The sequence below is a fragment of the Neovison vison genome, chromosome 6 (assembly GCF_020171115.1).
Source record: "Neovison vison isolate M4711 chromosome 6, ASM_NN_V1, whole genome shotgun sequence".
Taxonomy (NCBI): domain Eukaryota; kingdom Metazoa; phylum Chordata; class Mammalia; order Carnivora; family Mustelidae; genus Neogale; species Neogale vison.
Window position 1 is genome coordinate 151,343,618 of NC_058096.1, and position 21,641 is coordinate 151,365,258.

The window sequence follows — 21,641 nt, forward strand, 5'->3', positions numbered from 1 at the left end:
CTTACTTGAAAACCAAAGAAACCACATTTTCCCAGCCCACAGATCAAAAGGAAGATTACTAGAGCAGACAAAAGCAAAGCAAATGTAGAAACCTAGAGACCACATACCATAGGCATCATCAAGCCTATATTCTTCTGTTGGCTTTTCAGTACCTATTACATTTCTTAGCGCACAGGACCTTACTTTTAATGGTGCAAATGAAGAAAAGGTAGTAAATTTAAAAAGCTAGTGAAATATATAATCTGTGGCTAATTTATAATTTGGATGACAATCAGAGGAGCTAAATTTTATGTGGAAAGTTTATTTTCTGTAGATGTCACTTTCTCCACAGGTACTGGAATAGTAGTATGTAAGCATGTTCATTCCTCTGCCAGAAACTAAACCATTTATCACAGCTTTCAGGATATCCTGCCTAGCCACCACACTGTCTACTCTAAAACAGCTGCCTCAGTTGTTGTCTTGCTTGCTTATTCATACCTCTGGCTGAAGCTATTTCTGTGAAGAAATAGTGCACAGATTTTCTTCCCCTGAAGATCCACCTTGTTCATGTAGCCTCTCTGGATCAGATCATTATGGTTTTTCCATGATTATGTCTCAGGTCTTTAAATCTGAATTTTCCCCTACTTACTTGGTTTCTAATGTTTCCTATAGGTGTGTCCCTGCTCTGCTTAGGAATAGGTTCCATTTGGGCAGAATCTCCATTTCCTTTTAAAGAAGATGCAGATTTTATTTTCACTAATAGGAGACCAAGAGGAAGGAGTGAGTGGCTTTTTGTTGTTACCTGTGTTCTCTTCATTCTGTTATATAAATGTAAACTGGGTTATAAAAAGCTAAAGATTAAAGATATTTCCAAGGGAAGCCCTTTGGAGCAAATTTCAAGCAGTATGAAAGAAATCAACATAGAATTTTCCATCTCGGGGGCACCTGACTGGCTCGGTTAAGCATCTGCCTCTTGGATTTCAGCTCAGGTCATGATCTCAGGGTCCTGGGATCCAGCCCCCGGTTGGGCTTGGTGCTCAGGGGGAGTTTGCTTGAGATTTTCTCTCTCCTTCCTACCCCCCTCAGGTAAATCTTTAAATTTTTTTTTTTCCATCTCAAATAGATTATCAAATGATGGGCCATTCCCGTTTCTCTTTGAATCTTATGTACAACGGAGATGATCATAAAGCATACATTTTTAAATTTGTGGCTGGTTAAAAGTTTTTGGTTAATCTTTATCAGAGTCCTACACATCATTTATTTAGCACTTTACACTGTAAAGAACATACAACCACTGATTTTTAGCATACCTGTTGGATAGCCACCCTCTTGTTCATATGGAAGAACATTTTTTCCGCTTAGAAGAACTGGTTTAACAAGACAAATGCCTGTTACATGAATCAAATGAACAAATAGTACCTGACCTTGGAATATAAAGGCAAGGACAGTATTTCAATTCGCTTCAATTTCAAACAAAAATAATTTATTTTAATTAAACAATTTCTTGGCATTTTTCAAAACATTAATCAAGCCATTATCTCATACTACTCCTTTACAAAGAAAAGTTTCCAACCTTGGTTTAAAAAAAGACAAACCAGTAAGCTACATTAGAGATTAGATAGAATATATAGTCTATGCAGCCACATGAGAAATAGTTTCTGCTGCTTTGTTATTACACAGGTAGTTGCTTCCTTTAGCTAAAGCCTGGAGTCTTGTATTTGTTTTATGCATATTGGGTTTTGTTCTATTACTTGGCAGGAGATTGTACTCCCTGGAGTCAGCTGTGTTCACTGGTCAGAATAAATTCCAGCATCTGACACCAATTCCATTAATCACAGACAAGCCTGAATAAGTGAGTAAGATAATAGAAAGACAGAAATATCTGGTGAACGGTGAACATTGTTTATGTATGTATGCTATTCAGTTAATATAGAAGAGATCTGAGATACTCTTTTGAGTTCAAGATATTTGAAACTGTCTATCAAAAAGGATAAAGGCCTCCTACATGAAACACTTTATCTCAGGGAAAAGATGTATAAGCCAACTAATACATTACATTACTAATATGTTAATACCACCATCCTGTAAGAATTTAGATAGATTTGTGTGAAGCCATCCTTGTTATATGCTTGTTTATAAATGATAGGCCACTTAGAATCAAAAAGTCTGGGGACATTTCATGATTGTACTAGATCAACACAGCACAGAATTTGGTTTATAGAATTATAATTCCTAATTTGGTTAATGAAAAATCACTATCTCAATGAGTACAATGTTACATTTCAAATAAACAATTTATAAGTTGCTCTACAGAACTATCAGGTACAGACCCTGATGAAAATGACTTTATCCAGTTACATACTTAGATTTTCATTATGGACCACTGATGGCACAGATTTAGACTAAAACCTTTGTGGTGCTCTTTCTGCTTCTCATTGAATACTATAGAATTATAATAGTTGACACACATTTTCACTTTTCAGTTAGGATTTGAGGAATGTATAGGACAAGGTTGGCTTTGATGATCAGGTTATTTCAAGTCTTAACACTGTGATTAAAAAAAGTCTTAAACTTTGAAAACATAATAGCATACGGAGATGGAATAACCTATAAGAGATGCTATTATTTAACTATAACACTTTTTGTCTTTATTCAGTAGGTCAGCAGAAACATAACTTACTCATTTTGCCATTTGCTCTTTTTTGCAACTTAAAGCAACTTCTAATTTGTCTCATATTAATGGCCTCTTATTTTTACGAATGGATATTTAGGCATTTCACATGCTTTATAAAACCATGTCCAAGAAATTTTAATTCCATTCTTTATGTGAGGCTGTTATTTACAATTACTATCAAAGGTAAAATTGTCTCTTTAAAACACCTTAAGTTTATTTATTAGTAAGTAGCATATATCTGATTCTTAGCCGGAACGTGAAGCTGGACGATGCTCTTTCACATTGGAAAATCAACTACATAATGTGGAACAGTATGTGCAAACGTATATACCGAAGAACTTTGCAAAGTTTAATCAAAATCTGCTTTCAGTTTGTTAAATAATTTCTTGAGAGTGCCACTGAGGGAGATACAATAACCTCATGACCAAATCATGAATCTCTTCAGAATTAATTCTTAAAAAGACAGTTTTGATTATGTTGATCCAAGTAATGCAGTGGTGGCAGGTTGGGTAAAGGCAAAGTTTTATTTTTAGTTTCCCCAAATGCTGTCTCACTTGATTTAGGAGGGCTTGGGAATACCCAAGAATTATCTTCCAGAGAATTTCTGCCATAAGAGCTGTGTTCCTGAAAGTTAGGACCATCATGAAGAATGGATCGCTCATTATCTGTCCATGATTGGAGAATTGCTTTCTCTGATAAAACCTTTATATCTCCTGGTAAAGGGGAAGATGTGGTATGGCAAACACTTTTGCCATTCGGTGAGAGGGGGGAATGTCTTTTGTATGTTGCAGTAAAATTTGCCAAGTGCAGTTTTGTGCTGTCTTTCCCAAGGTCTTCCATGCATCCTACTGGGGCACAGGCTAAAAAGAAAGCACAGGCTAAATGTCAGTTGTCAAGGCATTTGTGATCATAAAACACATAACACTTCATTAATTTGGTTAAATGTAGAACTGGAAATAAAATTAACATTTCTAAGTTTGCGTGACCACTGGGGCACTGTGACTTGAAGACTGATGAAAAGTGATCTGAGTTCTAATTCTGGATCACTATTTACTGGCATTGTGACTTTTAGATAGGTTAAGTCATTTACATCCAGGTGTCACTTCTCTTATTTCTAAAATGGACATAGTTATCTTGTCCTGCCTATATCACAGAATAATTAATGAAGATGAAGAATTCCATAGTTTAAGAAGTTAGAAGCCAATAAAGTTAAAATACAGAAAGGATCCCCTTCTTGGCTCATAATGTGGCTAGAAAATGTTTGCAGACTATGTGTCAGTGGAAACTAAGCTGTTCTAAAGTAATGTTTGTTAAATAGAATATCCTTTGCTTAATCTTTTTTTTCCATAGGTGCTTCAAAAGTAAATGTTTTCAGAAATAATTACATTGTGAATTGATCCAAAGGTTTTTATGGATAAAAGTTTTAATACATAATAATCTGTTTCTTAAATAAACATATATTTCTGCTGTGGTTACAGTAATAGGTCAAGGAAAAAAATGTTACGTATGCACATAATGGCTTAGAAAACAAACTGCTTTAAAGCTGTTATTTAGTAATAGCCAACATAATGGTAGTCTGAGTTTATGAGCTTCTCTGCCCCTTCCAATTTAACCAACTGTGGCAAAATGCTAGGAATTAGAACAAAGACTTGAATCTATAATTTTATAAAAAACTGAACCACATTATAAGCTCATTGCCTTTTCTTCTTGGGAAGAGGGATAGAAGAAGTAGAAGTTAAAGGTGCTCAACTTCTGGACAAGAGTGATCTGTAGATTAGAAAAAAGGTGATTTAGTCTGTCTCTACTCCCGGAAGCACTGAGTGCTGCAGTTATGAGTGGTGATCTTAAGCCTGCCACTGTTGTTGTATGCTAGAAAATTTATGGTTCAATATACCAAAAAACATCCTTCATCAGAAGGGACATACAAATGAGTTATTATTAAATATGGAAAGAACATTCCTCCTATATTATTCTTTGGAAATTATTACATAAAAAAAGAGCCTCACTAAAAATTCCCTACAAGATTATTCTGTGTTCCTTTTAAAAGGAGGAACTTCCCCATCAACATACCTTGGCCTCATATGTAACCCTGGCCACTGGAAAACTCAAGGGTAAAATGAACCATAAATTAAGTTGGAGCCTGCTAGAGTACTGTATTAGTTTTCCTGATTCATAAATAACTCTCACGAAACTGAAAGGAGTTTTGACTTTTGTTTTCCTTTTTCCCTACTAGTAAACACTCCTGAGGAGATTTATAAAACAAAATTCTCTTGTGCCCTCTTTAGCAGCAATACGAGGTGCATATAATTTTAAATTAGGTGGTAGTGAATATAAAGTCACATCTCATTCCTTTAAAATAAACTTAGGGCATTCAAATTTACAACTTTTCAAAAATATACCTATTATGTAATAAAAAGTGCAAATGCACTGATTGAGGTATAAAAATAGCTTTGGCAAAACAGTACTATATTAGCCCAAAACTCAGAAAGTTTAGTCAGCCAAGCAGTTACATATGAAAAGCATATCAATGAAAATTTTCATTTCATTGAAAGACATAAGGGGATAACACCTGGTCTCCATTCTAAACAATCTATCCTTTATGGAAAGAAAAATTGTTTACCAAATGAACCCAATAAATGCATCAAAGTAATTTTCTTCAAAGCAATTTAAAGAGCTAGGTCTTTGATATATTCTGTAACACTGGAATAAAAAATAGCTTTTGGTGTCTTCGTGTCTTTTTTTTCTTCTTTTTCTTTTTTTTCTTTTAAATATAAGAAGGAGTTGTGGTAAAAGGTCAACTAGAGCAAACTTAACACCTCAGGCTTATACACATAAGCAACACTTGGCTGAGAAAAAAAGCCACAAGGGGAAAAGAATACAGTACGAAGAAAAAACACATCAGCAACACCTTTATGTGTGAAGTTGACCAGTATGAGAATGAAGCCAAAGCAGAGAATAGGTAGGCTGTGAACATACTGTATATATAGTTTGGCTTATCAAAATCATCTGATGAGATTTTGATAAGAAACGATAGCCAGCTGCTCTTCTAATAGAGTTTCCAGCAAATATTAACTTGCCTTTTTTGATTGTAGTTGGGGTTTTCAGTTTTCTTAGTAGTTCAGCTTGTACTTGAGTCACCAAATGTAAATTAGACATTTCTCTCTTCAGTTCCCAGTATGCATTTTGCATATTATCACTGAAATAGATTTTTTTTTAAAAAGTTACTGGTTATATAACTTTCTTTATGGAAATAAAGGACTGACTTTAATATAGAAATGAACATTATCTGCATTTCTGCTCCAATTAGTTTTGAGATAAACAAAACTTCCTCATTAAGTAACAAATATGGGCATTAGAATAAGTAAAAAGATCTTATTCACAATTCTGGCCATTAACTGAACTATATTAAACAAAAGGATATTACAAAAAGTAGTATTACAATCAGATTTCTTAATTATAGCCTATAATGTGCTGTGCTGTGACACTACTTCAAGGGGTACGGTCTTCATTTACAAATCGGATCAAAAATACAGTGAGGTTTATTCATGTATAGAGTTTTAATTTGTATTTAACTCTTACTTGGTTTTGACATTGTGAATTGAAATATATCAACTGCTGAATGTATACCCAAATCCACATTAAAATTTAGGTTTCATGCATTTCATTCTTTTATGTTTGACTGGGTTGTCTCATATGGTTGGTCTAAACCAATGTGACATGACAGCACAAGACAAGAAGAGCCAGATGATTTCCTGGTAAGGGAAAGAAGCTAGAGAGAGGATTATATGAAACAAATTTAAAACTTCATAAATACCTCTCATTTTCATAATTAAAAGTATTTTGCCTCAATTATCTGAGAAGTTTTAAGTTATTTTACACCTAATTTGTAAAGTCTCATTCTTCCATTAGACATGGATATTCATGATTTTTTTTTGGTTTTTAATTGCCAACTAAATTAAACTGAGATCTTCAATATATATTCCTACTTTGCTATACAAGGATATGTAAAATGTTAAGTATAAAAACAATTGATCTCATAGCATTCAAATGACCATTACTGCCTCTTAAAGATACTGGTGTAAATTTAATAAGTAGAACAAGTTAGAAAATACATCAATTTTTATCTAGCTATAAACAAAAACCTTTAAATAAACCAAGGTGTAATACTCTTGATACCTAAATCTAAGATCCTGTTTGAATTACAGTGCAACAGAGCTACTCAAAAATCATTGTTCTGGGGCGCCTCGGTGGCTCAGTGTGTTAAAGCCTCTGCCTTAGACTCAGGTCATGATCCCAGAGTCCTGGGATTGAGCCCCACATCGGGCTCTCTGCTCAGTGGCGAGCCTGCTTCCCACCCCGCCAGCCTGCCTCTGACTACTTGTGATCTCTGTCAAATAAATAAAATCTTTAAAAAAAAAAACAAAAAACATTGTTTTGAATGTAAGGTTATATACGTTTTTTGTCAAGGTATTTCTCACTAAGACTACAATTCTTTCACTAGAAGCAGAATAAACTTAATACTGCTTTTGGGAAAAATCTACACGTTTTAGTCTATTGTAAATGTCATTTGTCAAACAGGAGTCTATTAAAAATCACAGGGCTTTTTGCAGGTTTTTGATAAGTGTTAAATAATTACTTAACAAAAATTAGTTAACCACCCCCACTTCACCAGTAAACATCTGAGATGTACGTTACAATGAATGTTTCACATAGGAACTCGTCTTAAGTGTGAAGAGTGGTTTGTTCCTTGTTGCAACTGTGGGTATTCAGTACGCTTTCCAAAGAGTTACTCACATTGCATACACCTATACAGCACTTAAACTTGCTAATTCATGCAGACTGTGACGATATGAATAATAGTTTAAAAATACTGTTTAGTTATTGGCATGAGATGACAAATCAGTACCTAACTTTGAGAAAACAAAAGCAAATATCCAAGACCATGTTTGGGTCCTAGAATATCAAACACATTTAATCATTCAAAATAGCTAAGCATGTAAAGTAAAAGAAACTGAAGTGTTAAAGCAGTGTCTAATATACATTTTCCAATTCAATTTAATGAAGACTGCTTATAAATTAGGTTAAACCAAAAACTAGGTCACCACGTTCAACATACATCTAAGTCTTTTTCTTTTGCCCTTAATGTCACCTGAATTAAAAACTACAGCTAAAAGCAAAACCAAACCAAACCAACAAATTACTAAGTATAAGCTCTCCCCCTTGTGGATAATATAGTAATAACAGTCTCTTTACACTAGAAAGTGCTACAGTCTTCAGAGTACTTTCACAAAATTAATTTATTTGAACAAAGTATTTAAATCATTACCTTAAGTGAGACTGGAAAAGGCAAATTACCCACAAATCTTTAGCGGGGTTCCAACTAACCTTCACTTATCTAGGTATTTTTGAGATTGTATAGGCTGGCTCTGTCCCTCTCCCCAACCAACCAGGAGTGTGAATTTAGCTAAGTTTTGCTTTAAATGACACAGGTGCAAATGTGTGTGTGTAAGAAATTATAAAACTACTTGAGCACTGATATGCAACACTAAAAAGCACCCCAAATGAGAACCCCACAAAAATGCCTAACGTAATAAATGCTCAACCATGTTCTTGCACCAACTTGACAAGCTGGGTATAACCAGTTTCCCTGTGAGGAAACAGGTTCAAGAGATTACTCCATATTCTAACATGTTGCTGATCAAAGCCATCTTTTAATTATCCAGTCTAAGGACTGCCTGCTGCCCTGCTGGGGGTAACATTTTTCATATCATTATTACCATCATCTTCATCACACATTTACCAAGCACCTCCAATATGCTGGCTGCCAACACAACCTTTTTAACCACAAATTTCAATCCTCTAAATTTTAAATGTAAAGTACCTCCTTCTTGAGATGTGAATAAGCAGGTTTCATGTCCTGCTTATGAAGTCAAATTGTGTAAAAGCCCAGTTTTCTTAATTGAAACTATTCAACTCTTCAATACTGAAATTAGTATTCCTTGTCTAAGAAAAATCCAATTTACTTCACCTATTTGTGTTTTTCTTTAGCTTCTGCAAATTTATTACAATTACATTCCCCAGAAATCCTAAAATCAAAGTATGAGATAACTTACCCAAGAGCTAAAGATTTAGAAGTGTGTATTTTGACAACTGTGATTCCCCAAAATCAAGCATCTTTTAGAAATTTTTTAATGTGAGGCACAGCAACGAATCATTTTACACTGCAACCCAAAGAGTAAGTTATGAGAAACCATACTTAACCCCCCTCACTATGTGTAGTACACACTGATATGTTCTATTTTATTCAGTATTTGTTTAAAATACTTCTCTCAACACACCAAGTTTCATGACCACTCAGAGCACAGCACCATTTGAAAAACACTAACCTAATCCTTATTTCCTAAAGATATATATTTTTTAAAAATTTTACTATATAAGTTTACTCCATACCTACATAATGTTTAAGCACTGAGCACAACAACCTATAAAGCTAAAACCAAACAGAACATGAGCAGGACACAGGCCAAATTCCTGGTTGGGCTGCTGCTAAATGATATTCTACACAGTAAGTATCAGATAAAAGGCCTCCAGTAACTAAAGGTTCACTCTATATGAGGGAACAATACAGTACTTCATTCACCTGGCATCATATGGAGGACATATGGAAAAAAAAAAAAAAAGTTTCCCCAAAAAGGGTGTTTTACAAATAAATAAAAAATAATCCTTAAAAATACATAAACTCGTACTTAAAGGTTTTGTGGAAACATTCCTATTAACCTTTTTGCTAATGTAGTAAACTTTGAACTGTTCCACTTAAAAGTGATGAAGTAACTTAAAAATATTAACACAGGACTATAAACTGGGCATAGGTATAAACGGTAAGGTGAAGGAAAAACAAGATAAAATGCAGCTAGGAATGAGACTAACATTAAAATGCACGATAACAAAGTTTACCAAGGGGTAAGCTACAAATCTGGTTATTAGTTTTCTAGTTACTAACCAGAAAAGGGAAACCTAATCAGTTTTGCAATCCACATTGTTTACATAAAATAAATGCAAACCAACTTGTACAAAACCGTAAGTACACTTTGAGCACTAGCAAACCATCAGGACATGCTTTAATTATGCAATTCTTTTAGCAGACACGTAGCTCTTAGAGTGAAGAACTTAGGGCAAATCTTTCTAAAAATTGTTTTTCTCAGCTGATACTCTGAGATACTACCAAGCTTTAGAGAATTCATAACTGTACTTTTGAAGCCACAATTATATAGCCTGGCAGCCTCAAAAACTAGACTCATCTCCTTGTGTATTTATCCCCTTAAATCCTGGTGTGGAGATTCCTTACTGTCTTGTTAATTATATGTCTTAAAAAACATTTGCAGGGAGGTTGCGGGGGGAGGGGGGGCAGCTTTTTGAGTTATTCTCAGGTGATGTGATCCAAATTATATAAAATTTCCCATGAATGGAAGAAATCTCATTCTGTATAACAAACCTCTAATATAAAATATATACAGCTCTTTCATTTGACATACTGTGATTCTAACATACTTCTTTGTTCCCTGCTTCTTACCAAAAATGGTTTGAAGAGGCTTATAAGCTGATAAATACAACAAAATGAGGGGGGAGGCTCAGTTGACAGAAGAAATTAAGAAAACTTGAAGAAATGTGGGGCACCTGGGTGGCTCAATTGGTAAGCATCCAACTCTTGGTTTCAGCTCAGGTCATGATCTCATGGTGGTGAGATGGAACCCCTGTGCTGGAATCAAGGCTCTGTGGAGAGTCTACTTCCCCTCTCCCTCTGCCTCTTCCTGCTCACACAAAACTCCTTTCTTTCTAAAATAAATTAATGTATCGTAAAGACAACTTTAAGAAATAATTTACATGGATACTGACCTAGACCCACTGTTTAAAAAGGAATAACTTCCTTGCTGTAAAGTTAGATGAAACTTGAAGGCATCAACGGAAGAACTGTTCAAATGGCAAAGTTTAGTAGTTGCAAGAAAGAGGTTATGACCCACAAGGCCTAAATATGATGGTCCTTTATAAAAAAAAGTTTGCCTACCCCCTGGATCTAAAAGATTGGCTGCAGTCCTCAAATTGTTTGCCCTAGTTAATCATCTCTCTCAATTGGGTTTTCAATAGAAATAGGTAGGAGCCATTTCACATTATTTACTTTAGATCTGTAAACCTTGGAAGCCAAATGATCCAACAATGAAGTCAACTCACTATTTTTCATTGGATTAAAGTATCCATATATAGAAGGGATGTAAAATAAGAAAATGTGAAACACAGTACATGTTAAATAAAAATGATATATATTTAAGGGAAAAAAAGGTTAAAATAAAACGGGAATTCTTACAGCTACTTTTGTTTTTATCCCAAGAGAACAGTTCTCTTGTGATTCATGTTATACCAAAGACTAAGGTGGTCCAAGTTTGCCTTAAGGACAGGGTAGTATTACTGTATATGGAAATGTATAATTCTTCATGCAAAATCAGGATTTATTACAGAATACTTTCTATACAGCTAGCTCCTTAAAGCCCTATCTAAAATATCGCATGTTCAAAAATTTTGTTTAAGGCTTCACAGTATGTACCTTTCTACTACTTTGGTTCAAACCAACTGCTAAAGAGCAGTTAAATGTTTTTTATAAATCCACTGTGATCAGAGATTACCTGCAGTACCCAAATGGTATCCATTCATTTTAAGGTTAAATCCTAACAGAAATCTATGTAAGCTATAAAAAGTGGCCTACAGAGGAGAGTATGTTATTTCTGAATGTTGAAAAATATTCATACCTTGAAATGCTCAGTCTTTGGAGATCACTGCTCTTCAGATTGTCTTCCTGAGATGGATCCTGTCATTTGTTTAAAAAAAAAAAAAAAGTTAAAAAGTTCTAATTGTTAAGAAGTATAGATCTGTTTCCCAACTAGTACCTTGTGATGTGGAAATTTCACATATACAGGGGCCATCATTATAAAATACTGGGATGGGGCACCTGGGTGGCTCAGTGGGTTAAGCCTCTGGCCTTCAGCTCAGGTCATGATTTCAGGGTCCTGGGATCAAGCCCCACATGGGGCTCTCTGCTCAGCAGGGAGCCTGCTTCCCCCTCTGTCTCTGCCTGCCTCTCTGCCTACTTGTGATCCCTGTCAAATAAATAAATAAAATGTTTAAAAAATAATAATAAATAAAAATAAAATATTGGGAAACACTGTTCAAGTTAAACAGGTTCCTACAAGCTAAGACTTCTCAGAACTTTGGTATACATAAGAGCACACTGTGAATCACTAACTGGGCTATTATTAGGTACCTCGGACTTTTTTATTTTTATTTTTATTTTTTTTAAGATTTTTACTTATTTGTCAGAGAGAGAGCATAAGCAGGGGGAGCAGCAGGCAGAGGAGAAACAGACTCCCTGCTGAGCAAGGAGCCCAACTTGGATCATGACCTGAGCCAAAGGCAGATGCTTAGCCAACTGAGCCACTCAGGTGTCCTGGTACCTTAGACTTTACACCAACTCCATTTTATAGATCCAGTGCTTTCTGAACTTTCTTTGGCTCCAGTGTCTTTTTATTTCCCCAAAGGATCAACTTTTCTGAATATAAATGACTGGAATACTGGGGGAAAGTTTAAAAGGGCCATAGAGACTATGGACTCTGAAAAACAATCTGAGGGGTTTGAAGCGGCAAGGGGTGGGAGGTTGGGGGAACCAGGTGGTGGGTATTAGGGCATGGATTGCATGGAGCACTGGGTGTGGTGCAAAAACAATGAATACTGTTATGCTGAAAATAAATAAAATTTAAAAATAAAGAAAATAAAAAATTTAAAATTTTTTAAAAAAAGGGCCATAGTGGAACAGACACTGGAAACTTGATCTCATTAATACAAAACAGTAATCTACTGAGTAAAAAAAAAAAACATAAACCAAAAACTTCTCATTATTATGTCCATGTAATGCTATTTTCACACTTTAAAAGATGTTATAAAATGTTTCACAGAAAATACCACCTCAAAAGTATTTGTAAATATGGCTATAGTAGATATAAGATTAGTAAGATGAACATAAATTTTTCTCCTTGACTTCCTTTCTGATCCCGTATGAAGAGGACTCTGATCAGCAATACCTTTGAGCAAAATTTAAAAGTATATACCTCAGGGCGCCTGGGTGGCTCAGTGGGTTAAAGCCTCTGCCTTCAGCTCAGGTCATGATCCCAGGGCCCTGGGATCGAGTCCCGCATCGGGCTCTCTGCTCAGCAGGGAGCCTGTTTCCTCGTCTCTCTCTGCCTGCCTCTCTGCCTACTTATGATCTCTGTCTGTCAAATAAATAAATAAAATCTTAAAAAAAAAAAAAAAAAGTATATACCTCACAACATCCAGATTTTCCATCACCTGGAACTTCTGGTAAGTTTATATTAAGCATTCCATTCTCCCTTTTCCTGGTTCATTTTTTTATCTTAGTTATGAGCATTTTTAAATTTTAAATCCCCCCTCTCCCTGCCGAAGAAATTCCTATGAAAGTGAGAAGTCTTAAATTTTTTTAAAAACAATTCCTCTTGTATTAAATTGTTTCTTAGTCTTTCCAGATGCCATTTCAGCAGTAAGTGAAAAATTTCTAAAGTTTCTTCTACCTTCAAATGTCTGTTTTTATGGATTGATGATAGGTAAATTATACTCAAAGCAAATTTATCACCTAGCACCATCTAGTGGAAAAGAGTAACTAATAAGAACTGAACTATAACACCCACACCCACTTAACAGGACTGCGTTTCTGGATTACCATAAGTTTTTTTTGAAATACACTGATTTACTGAATACACTATATACTAAGTGTACATAGTTTTTTGAACTACACTGATATACTGAATACACTATATACTAAGCATTGTGCTGAAAGTGTTACATGTTCTCTAACCTTTATGGAAAAAAACAGATTTTTAAGTCTACAGAAAACAGGTTAAGAAGATATTCCTAATGTTACATAGTCAATAAGCAACGCCGTAATTATAAGCCAACATATTTTACAATTCCATGGTACTTTTTCCTACTCTGTAATGAAATATCCATTATGTAAAAAGCTATCATCATCCTTTCAAGGAAAATCTGTTTACTGACAATTATAATTCAGAGCTTCAAGGTATAGATCTTTTGTTGGAATCACATCTTAAAAAGAAGAAAAATAGCATCTAGGGGTGCTGGGTGGCTCATTCAGTTAAGCCTTTGCCTTCAGCTCAGGTCATGATCAGGGGGTCCTAGGACTGAGCCCCATCCTGGGCTCCCTGTTCAGCGGGTAGTCTGCTTCTCCCTCTGCTCTCCCCATCTCATACTCTCTCTCAAATAAATAAAATTCTTAGAGGTCTTTTTTTGAAAAAGAAAAAGAAGAAGAAAAATATGGCAGAGTAGGAGGATCCTATGCCCACCTCGTTCCACAGATACAACCAGATAACATCCACATCAGTGTAAATAACCCAGAGAACTGGCAAAACAAACTATTCACAGCAAAAAGTAAAGAGGAGGCCATATTGAAGAGGCAGGAATTGCAGGCAGAAGCTAAACACATCTACCCACAGGACTATCTGCAGGAGGGAGGGACACCATTGGCACCAGGAAGGGAGAAAAGCAGACCCTCACACCAAGAACCCCAGGTACGGGGACCACACACAGGGAAAATGAATCCCCATAATATTTGGCTTTGAAAACACAGAGGGGCCTAGTTACCCCACTTCCCCACGATCAGTGAGGCTTAACACTTGGGACTTCACAAATTGGTGGGCTCAGCTCTGGGAGAAAAGGGAGGATGAGAGGAAACAGAATCTTGGCCCTTAAAAAGACAGCATAATCAGCCGCAAAAAAACAGCACTTGGAAAAATGCCTCCAGTATATGGGAGAGAGCACATACTAGAGGAGCAGGGATCCTTAGGAGACTTCCCCAAGAGCAAAAGGGCTGTTGGGCACCATTTCCCTCCCTGGGCCACCACCCTATTTACATGGACACGTGCGAAAACCAGTGCAGCACACTTTCCACATAGGTTGCTAATAGCATGCCTTACATGCTTCTGCAGATCTGCCCTCTCTAACCTAACCAGCCTCCACAGTTTGGGGCAGCAGCAGGTACCCTCCCACAGCAGACCAGCATAGACCTTTGCTGGCACTGCATGCACCCAGCCCCAACTCTTCTTGTAGACTCACCCCCACCAGCAATAAAGCAGTTTTCAAAAGCAGCTCCAGCTCCCCTCTCACAGTAGACCTCATCAAACCTTGCTAACACCATATGCCCTGCCCCTACATTCTCCTGTGCACCTGCCCCTTCCAATATGCCTTTGGTCAGAGCCCATCCAAAGAGGTCTGTAGGCAGTGTATAGGCAGCCCTGACAGGACCAGCACCACTCCAAAGTGACTTTTACCCTGGAGAGAGGGGCCAGCAACCACACACATACCAGTCCAGCTGTGGCCACTGCAGTGGGTAGCAGAATAGAAACGTAGTCTGACTATAGGGCCAGCTCACCAACAAAAGCTTCTGAAGGCACAACACAAGGAAAGTACCCTGACGTTCAGTACTATTGTGTCTGGGAAAAGCCTGGTCTGCCTTGAGCCAAACCCTAGGCAAACCCAAACTAGCTCACTAACAACACAGGAACCAGAACCCACTAACAACAAAGAAAGCCACTGCAGACAAATGGACTGAAGGCAAAAGCAGCTCAACCTGAATGGCAGGGTAACACAACACACACAGAAGACACCCCTGAAACATGAGGTTCTAGTGAACAGGGGACATTGTACTGCAGAGTACAGGACCTCTTCTATTTCACTATTTCAAGAGCTGGAGACATAATGGACTTTCCTATTACAGAGAGACAAAATTAAGAGAGGATTATGTCCCAAAAGGAAGAAGGATAAGAACACAGCAAAGAGAGCTAAACAAAACAGAGTTAAGTAATATGCCTAATGTAGAATTTAAAATAATGGTCATAAAGATACTCACTGAAGTTGAGAAGAGGGGAGGACCTCAGTGAAACCCTCAAAAAAGTGATAGAAATGATAAAAAATAGTAACTCACAGTAACTGAAATTAGAAATGCACTAGATAAAAAAGTGTACTAGAGAAATAAAAAAGTAGACTAGAGAAAGCAGAGAAAACAATGAGTGATCTGGAAGACAGAGGAATAGAAAACAAATCAAACTGAACAGAAGAATAAAAGTTTTAGGAAACTCAGTGATACCATCAAATGTCCACAGCAAATCATAAAATGGCAAAAAGTAGTGATAAAGATAAATTTTAAAAGCAGTAAGAGAAAATATTTATAAGAAATACACAGGACTGTAAGAGAACATTATGAAATATAATATGCCAACAAACTAGGAAACCTAGAAGAAATGGAGAAATTCCTACGAACATATAATCTCCCAAAATTGAATGAGGAAGAAATAGAAAATTTGAACAGACTAATCACCAGCAATGAAATTGAATAAATAATCAAAAAATTCCTATGGAACAGAAGTCCAGGACCAGATGGCTTCACAGGGAAACTATACCAAACATTTAAAGAAGAATTAATACCTATTCCTCTCAAACTATTCCAAAACTTAGAAAGGAAAGCTTCCAAATTTATTCTACAAGGCCAGCATTAGCCTGATACCAAAACCACATAAAGATACCACATAAAAAGGGAACTATAGGCTAATATTGCTGAAGAACATGACTGCAAAAATTCTCAGTAAAATACTAGCAAACCAAATCCAACAATACATTAAAAAAAAAAACTCATTCACCAAGATCAAGTAGAATTTATTGCTGGGATACAAAAGTGGTTCCATATTCCCAAATCAATCAAATGAACAAGAGAAAAGATGCAAAAGATTCAGAAAAAGTATTTGACAATATCCATTCATGATAAAAACCCTCAATAAAGTAGGTAAAGAAGGTACATGCCACAACATTATACACGAAAAACTCACAGCTACCATCATACTCAAGAGGAAAAAATGGAGAGCATTTCCCCTAAGGTCCCGAACAAGACAAGGATGTCCACTCTCACCACTTTTATTCAACACAATACTGGAAATGGCAGCCACAGCAATCAGACAAGAAAAAAAAAAAAAAAGGCATTCAAATTAGTAAGGAAGAAGCAAAACTATCATACATGCAGATGACAGGATACTCTATGTAGAAAACCTGAAAAGACTCCACCCAAAATTACTAAAACTGAGAAATGAATTCAGCAAGGTTGCAGGACTCAAACTCAATTATACAGAAATCTGTTGCATTTCCATACACTAATAATGAAGTAGCAGGAAGAAGTTAGGGAAACAATCCCATTTAGAACTACATCAAAAATAATAAAATACCTGGAATAAACTTAACCAAGTAAGTGAAATACCTGTACTCTGAAAACTATAAAACACTGATGGAAAAAACTGAAGATGACATAGACAAATGGAAAGATAGTCCACGCTCATGGATTGGTAGAACAAACTTAAAACGTTCATGCTAGGGAGGAGTCAAGATGGCGGAGAAGTAGCAGGTGGAGACTACTTCAGCTAGCAGGAGATCAGCTAGAGAGCTTATCTAAAGATTGCAAACACCTGCAAATCCATTGGCAGATTGAAGAGAAGAAGAACAGCAATTCTAGAAACAGAAAAACAACCACTTTCTGAAAGGTAGGACTGGCGAAATGAATCCAAAGCAACAGGAAGATAGACCCCAGGGGGAGGGGGCGGCTCCCGGCAAGTGGCAGAGCAACGGAGCACAAAATCAGGACTTTTAAAAGTCTGTTCCGCTGAGGGACATCGCTCCAGAGGCTAAACCGGGGCGAAGCCCACGCGAGGTCGGCGTGGCCTCAGGTCTCGCAGGGTCACAGAAGGATCGGGGGTGTCTGAGTGCTGCAGAGCTTGCGGATATTGGAACGGGAAAGCCAGCTACAGAGACAGAGCTGACAGTAAGCTCACAGCTCGGTGTTGCCTTGAACAGGTCGCAGGCTCGGTGAGCTCGGAGCACGGCCGGAGGCTGGGCAGACGGGAGTTACTGGGAGCTGTTTGCTGAGGGCGCACTGGGAAGCGGGGCCCCGGGCTTTCGGCTCCTCTGGGCCGGAGACCAGGAGGCCGCCATTTGTGTTCCCGTCCTCCGGAACTCTACGGAAAGCGCTCAGGGAACAAAAGCTCCTGAAAGCAAAGCCGAGCAGATCACTCAGCCCAGCCCCTGGTAAGGGCGGTGCAATTCCGCCTGGGGCAAAGACACTTGAGAATCACTACAACAGGCCCCTCCCCCAGAAGATCAACAAGAAATCCAGGCAAGACCAAGTTCACCTACCAAGGAGTGCAGTTTCAATACCAAGGAGAGCAGCAGAATTCCAGAGGAGGAGAAAACGAACCACGGAACTCATGGCTCCCTCCCTGTGATTTTTTTAGTCTTGTAGTTAATTTTTTTTTCATTTTTTTTCTCTTCTTCTGCTAAATTTTTTTTTAACTTTTACCCTTTTCTTTTTTAACGTTTTTTAACTAGTTTATCTAATATATATATATACATTTTTTATACTTTTCTTTATTTGTTTTTTTAAATTCTTTTTTTTTTCTTTATTTTTGAACCTCTTTTTATCCCCAAATCAGAAGAGATCCCAATCTCTTCAATCTCTTTTTTTAATTCTTTTTTTAATTCTTGATTGAATTTTTAATTCAATCTCTTTTTTTTTAATTCTTTTTTTTTCTTTCTTTCTTTTTGAACCTCTTTTTATCCCCAAATCAGAAGAGATCCCAATCAGAAGAGATTGGGAGATCCCAATCAGAGGAGATCCCAATCAGAGGAGATCCCTCACCCAATCGTGAGGGGGGAGAAATCCCCCCTCACGATTTGGGATCTCTTCTGATTTGGTTAAAGCATATTTTTCTGGGATTGTTGCCACCCTTTTAGTATTTTACTTGCTCCTTCATATACTCTTAGCTGGACAAAATGACAAGGTGGAAAAATTCACAACAAAAAAAAGAACAAGAGGCGGTACCGAAGGTTAGGGACCTAATCAATACAGACATTGGTAATATGTCAGATCTAGAGTTCAAAATGACAGTTCTCAAGGTTATAGCTGGGCTTGAAAAAGGCATGGAAGATATTAGAGAAACCCTCTCCAGAGATATAAAAGCCCTTTCTGGAGAAATAAAAGAACTAAAATCTAACCAAGTTTAAATCAAAAAAGCTATTAATGAAGTTCAATCAAAAATGGAGGCTCTCACTGCTAGGATAAATGAGGCAGAAGAAAGAATTAGTGATATAGAAGACCAAATGACAGAGAATAAAGCAGCTGAGCAAAAGAGGGACAAACAGCTACTGGACCATGAGGGGAGAATTCGAGAGATAAGTGACACCATAAGATGAAACAACATTAGAATAATTGGGATTCCAGAAGAAGAAGAAAGAGAGAGGGGAGCAGAAGGTATACTGGAGAGAATTATTGGGAAGAATTTCCCCAATATGGCAAAGGGAACGAGCATCAAAATTCAGGAGGTTCAGAGAACACCCCTCAAAATCAATAAGAATAGGCCCACACCCCGTCACCTAATAGTAAAATTTACAAGCCTTAGTGACAAAGAGAAAATCCTGAAAGCAGCCCGGGAAAGGAAGTCTGTAACATACAATGATAAAAGTATTAGATTGGCAGCTGACTTATCCACAGAGACCTGGCAGGCCAGAAGGGGCTGGCATGATATTTTCAGAGCACTAAATGAGAAAAACATGCAGCCAAGAATACTATATCCAGCTAGGCTATCATTGAAAATAGAAGGAGAGATTAAAAGCTTCCAGGACAAACAAAAACTGAAAGAATTTGCAAACACCAAACCAGCTCTACAGGAAATACTGAAAGGGGTCCTCTAAGCAAAGAGAGAGCCTACAAGTGGTAGATCAGAAAGGAACAGAGACAATATACAGTAACAGTCACCTTACAGGCAATACAATGGCACTAAAATCATATCTCTTAATAGTTACCCTGAATGTTAATGGGCTAAATGCCCCAATCAAAAGACACAGGTTATCAGAATGGATAAAAAAACAAAACCCATCTATATGTTGCCTCCAAGAAACTCATTTTAAGCCCGAAGACACTTCCAGATTTAAAGTGAGGGGGTGGAAAAGAATTTACCATGCTAATGGACATCAGAAAAAAGCAGGAGTGGCAATCCTTATATCAGATCAATTAGATTTTAAGCCAAAGACTATAATAAGAGATGAGGAAGGACACTATATCATACTCAAAGGGTCTGTCCAACAAGAAGATCTAACAATTTTAAATATCTATGCCCCCAATGTGGGAGCAGTCAACTATATAAACCAGTTAATAACAAAATCAAAGAAACAAATCAACAATAATACAATAATAGTAGGGGACTTTAACACTCCCCTCACTGAAATGGACAGATCATCCAAGCAAAAGATCAACAGGGAAATAAAGGCCTTAAATGATACACTGGATGAGATGGACATCACAGATATATTCAGAACATTTCATCCCAAAGCAACAGAATACACATTCTTCTCTAGTTCACATGGAACATTCTCCAGAATAGATCACAAATAGATCACAAATAGATCCTAAATCAGGACTCAACCGATATCAAAAGATTGGGATCATTCCCTGCATATTTTCAGACCACAATGCTCTGAAGCTAGAACTCAACCACAAGAGGAAGTTTGGAAAGAACCCAAAAACATGGAGACTAAACAGCATCCTTCTAAAGATGAATGGGTCAACCGGGAAATTAAAGAAGAATTGAAAAAAATCATGGAAACAAATGATAATGAAAATACAACGGTTCAAAATCTGTGGGACACAACAAAGGCAGTCCGGAGAGGAAAATATATAGTGGTACAAGCTTTTCTCAAGAAACAAGAAAGGTCTCAGGTACACAACCTAACCCTACACCTAAAGGAGCTGGAGAAAGAACAAGAAAGAAATCCTAAGCCCAGCAGGAAAAGAGAAATCATAAAGATCAGAGCAGAAATCAATGAAATAGAAACCAAAAAAACAATAGAACAAATCAATGAAACTCAGAGCTGGTTCTTTGAAAGAATTAATAAAATTGATAAACCCCTGGCCAGACTTATCAAAAAGAAAAGAGAAAGGACCCAAATAAATAAAATCATGAATGAAAGAGGAGAGATCACAACTAACACCAAAGAAATACAAACTATTATAAGAACATACTATGAGCAACTCTACGCCAACAAATTTGACAATCTGGAAGAAATGGATGCATTCCTAGAAACATATAAACTACCAAAATTGAACCAGGAAGAAATAGAAAGCCTGAACAGACCCATAACCAGTAAGGAGATTGAAACAGTCATTAAAAATCTCCAAACAAACAAAAGCCCAGGGCCAGATGGCTTCCCGGGGGAATTCTACCAAACATTTAAAGAAGAACTAATTCCTATTCTCCTGAAACTGTTCCAAAAAATAGAAATGGAAGGAAAACTTCCAAACTCATATTATGAGGCCAGCATCACCTTGATCCCAAAACCAGACAGGGATCCCATCAAAAAAGAGAGCTATAGACCAATATCCTTGATGAACACAGATGTGAAAATTCTCACCAAAATACTAGCCAATAGGATTCAACAGTACATTAAAAGAATTATTCACCACGACCAAGTGGGATTTATCCCAGGGCTGCAAGGTTGGTTCAACATCCACAAATCAGTCAATGTGATACAACACATCAATAAAAGAAAGAACAAGACCCATATGATACTCTCAATAGATGCTGAAAAAGCATTTGACAAAGTACAGCATCCTTTCCTGATCAAAACTCTTCAAAGTGTAGGGATAGAGGGCACATACCTCAATATCATCAAAGCCATCTATGAAAAACCCACCACAAATATCATTCTCAATGGAGAAAAACTGAAAGCTTTTCCACTAAGGTCAGGAACACGGCAGGGATGTCCATTATCACCCCTGCTATTCAACATAGTACTAGAAGTCCTAGCCTCAGCAATCAGACAACAA

General features: G+C 36.9%; 2 protein-coding genes across 4 annotated transcripts in view; one reads left to right on the forward strand and one right to left on the reverse strand.

Annotated features, from left to right (window-relative positions):
- CMC1 (C-X9-C motif containing 1) overlaps nt 1-1,819 on the forward strand; it is a 90,964-nt gene extending 89,145 nt beyond the window's left edge. Inside the window, exons 5-6 of the transcript XR_006385068.1 lie at nt 652-759; nt 1,738-1,819. The gene's annotated coding sequence lies outside the window, so the exon portion shown is untranslated. The remainder of the gene's footprint in view (nt 1-651; nt 760-1,737) is intronic.
- Nucleotides 1,441-21,641, reverse strand: part of AZI2 (5-azacytidine induced 2) — a 42,810-nt gene continuing 22,609 nt past the window's right edge. For all 3 annotated transcript variants that reach the window (XM_044252600.1, XM_044252601.1, XM_044252602.1), the window contains 3 exons: nt 11,452-11,510; nt 5,731-5,849; nt 1,441-3,513 (listed from right to left, as the gene is read on the reverse strand). In XM_044252600.1, the coding sequence (XP_044108535.1) occupies nt 3,101-3,513; nt 5,731-5,849; nt 11,452-11,510 (591 nt within the window). In that variant the 3' untranslated portion in view covers nt 1,441-3,100. The remainder of the gene's footprint in view (nt 3,514-5,730; nt 5,850-11,451; nt 11,511-21,641) is intronic.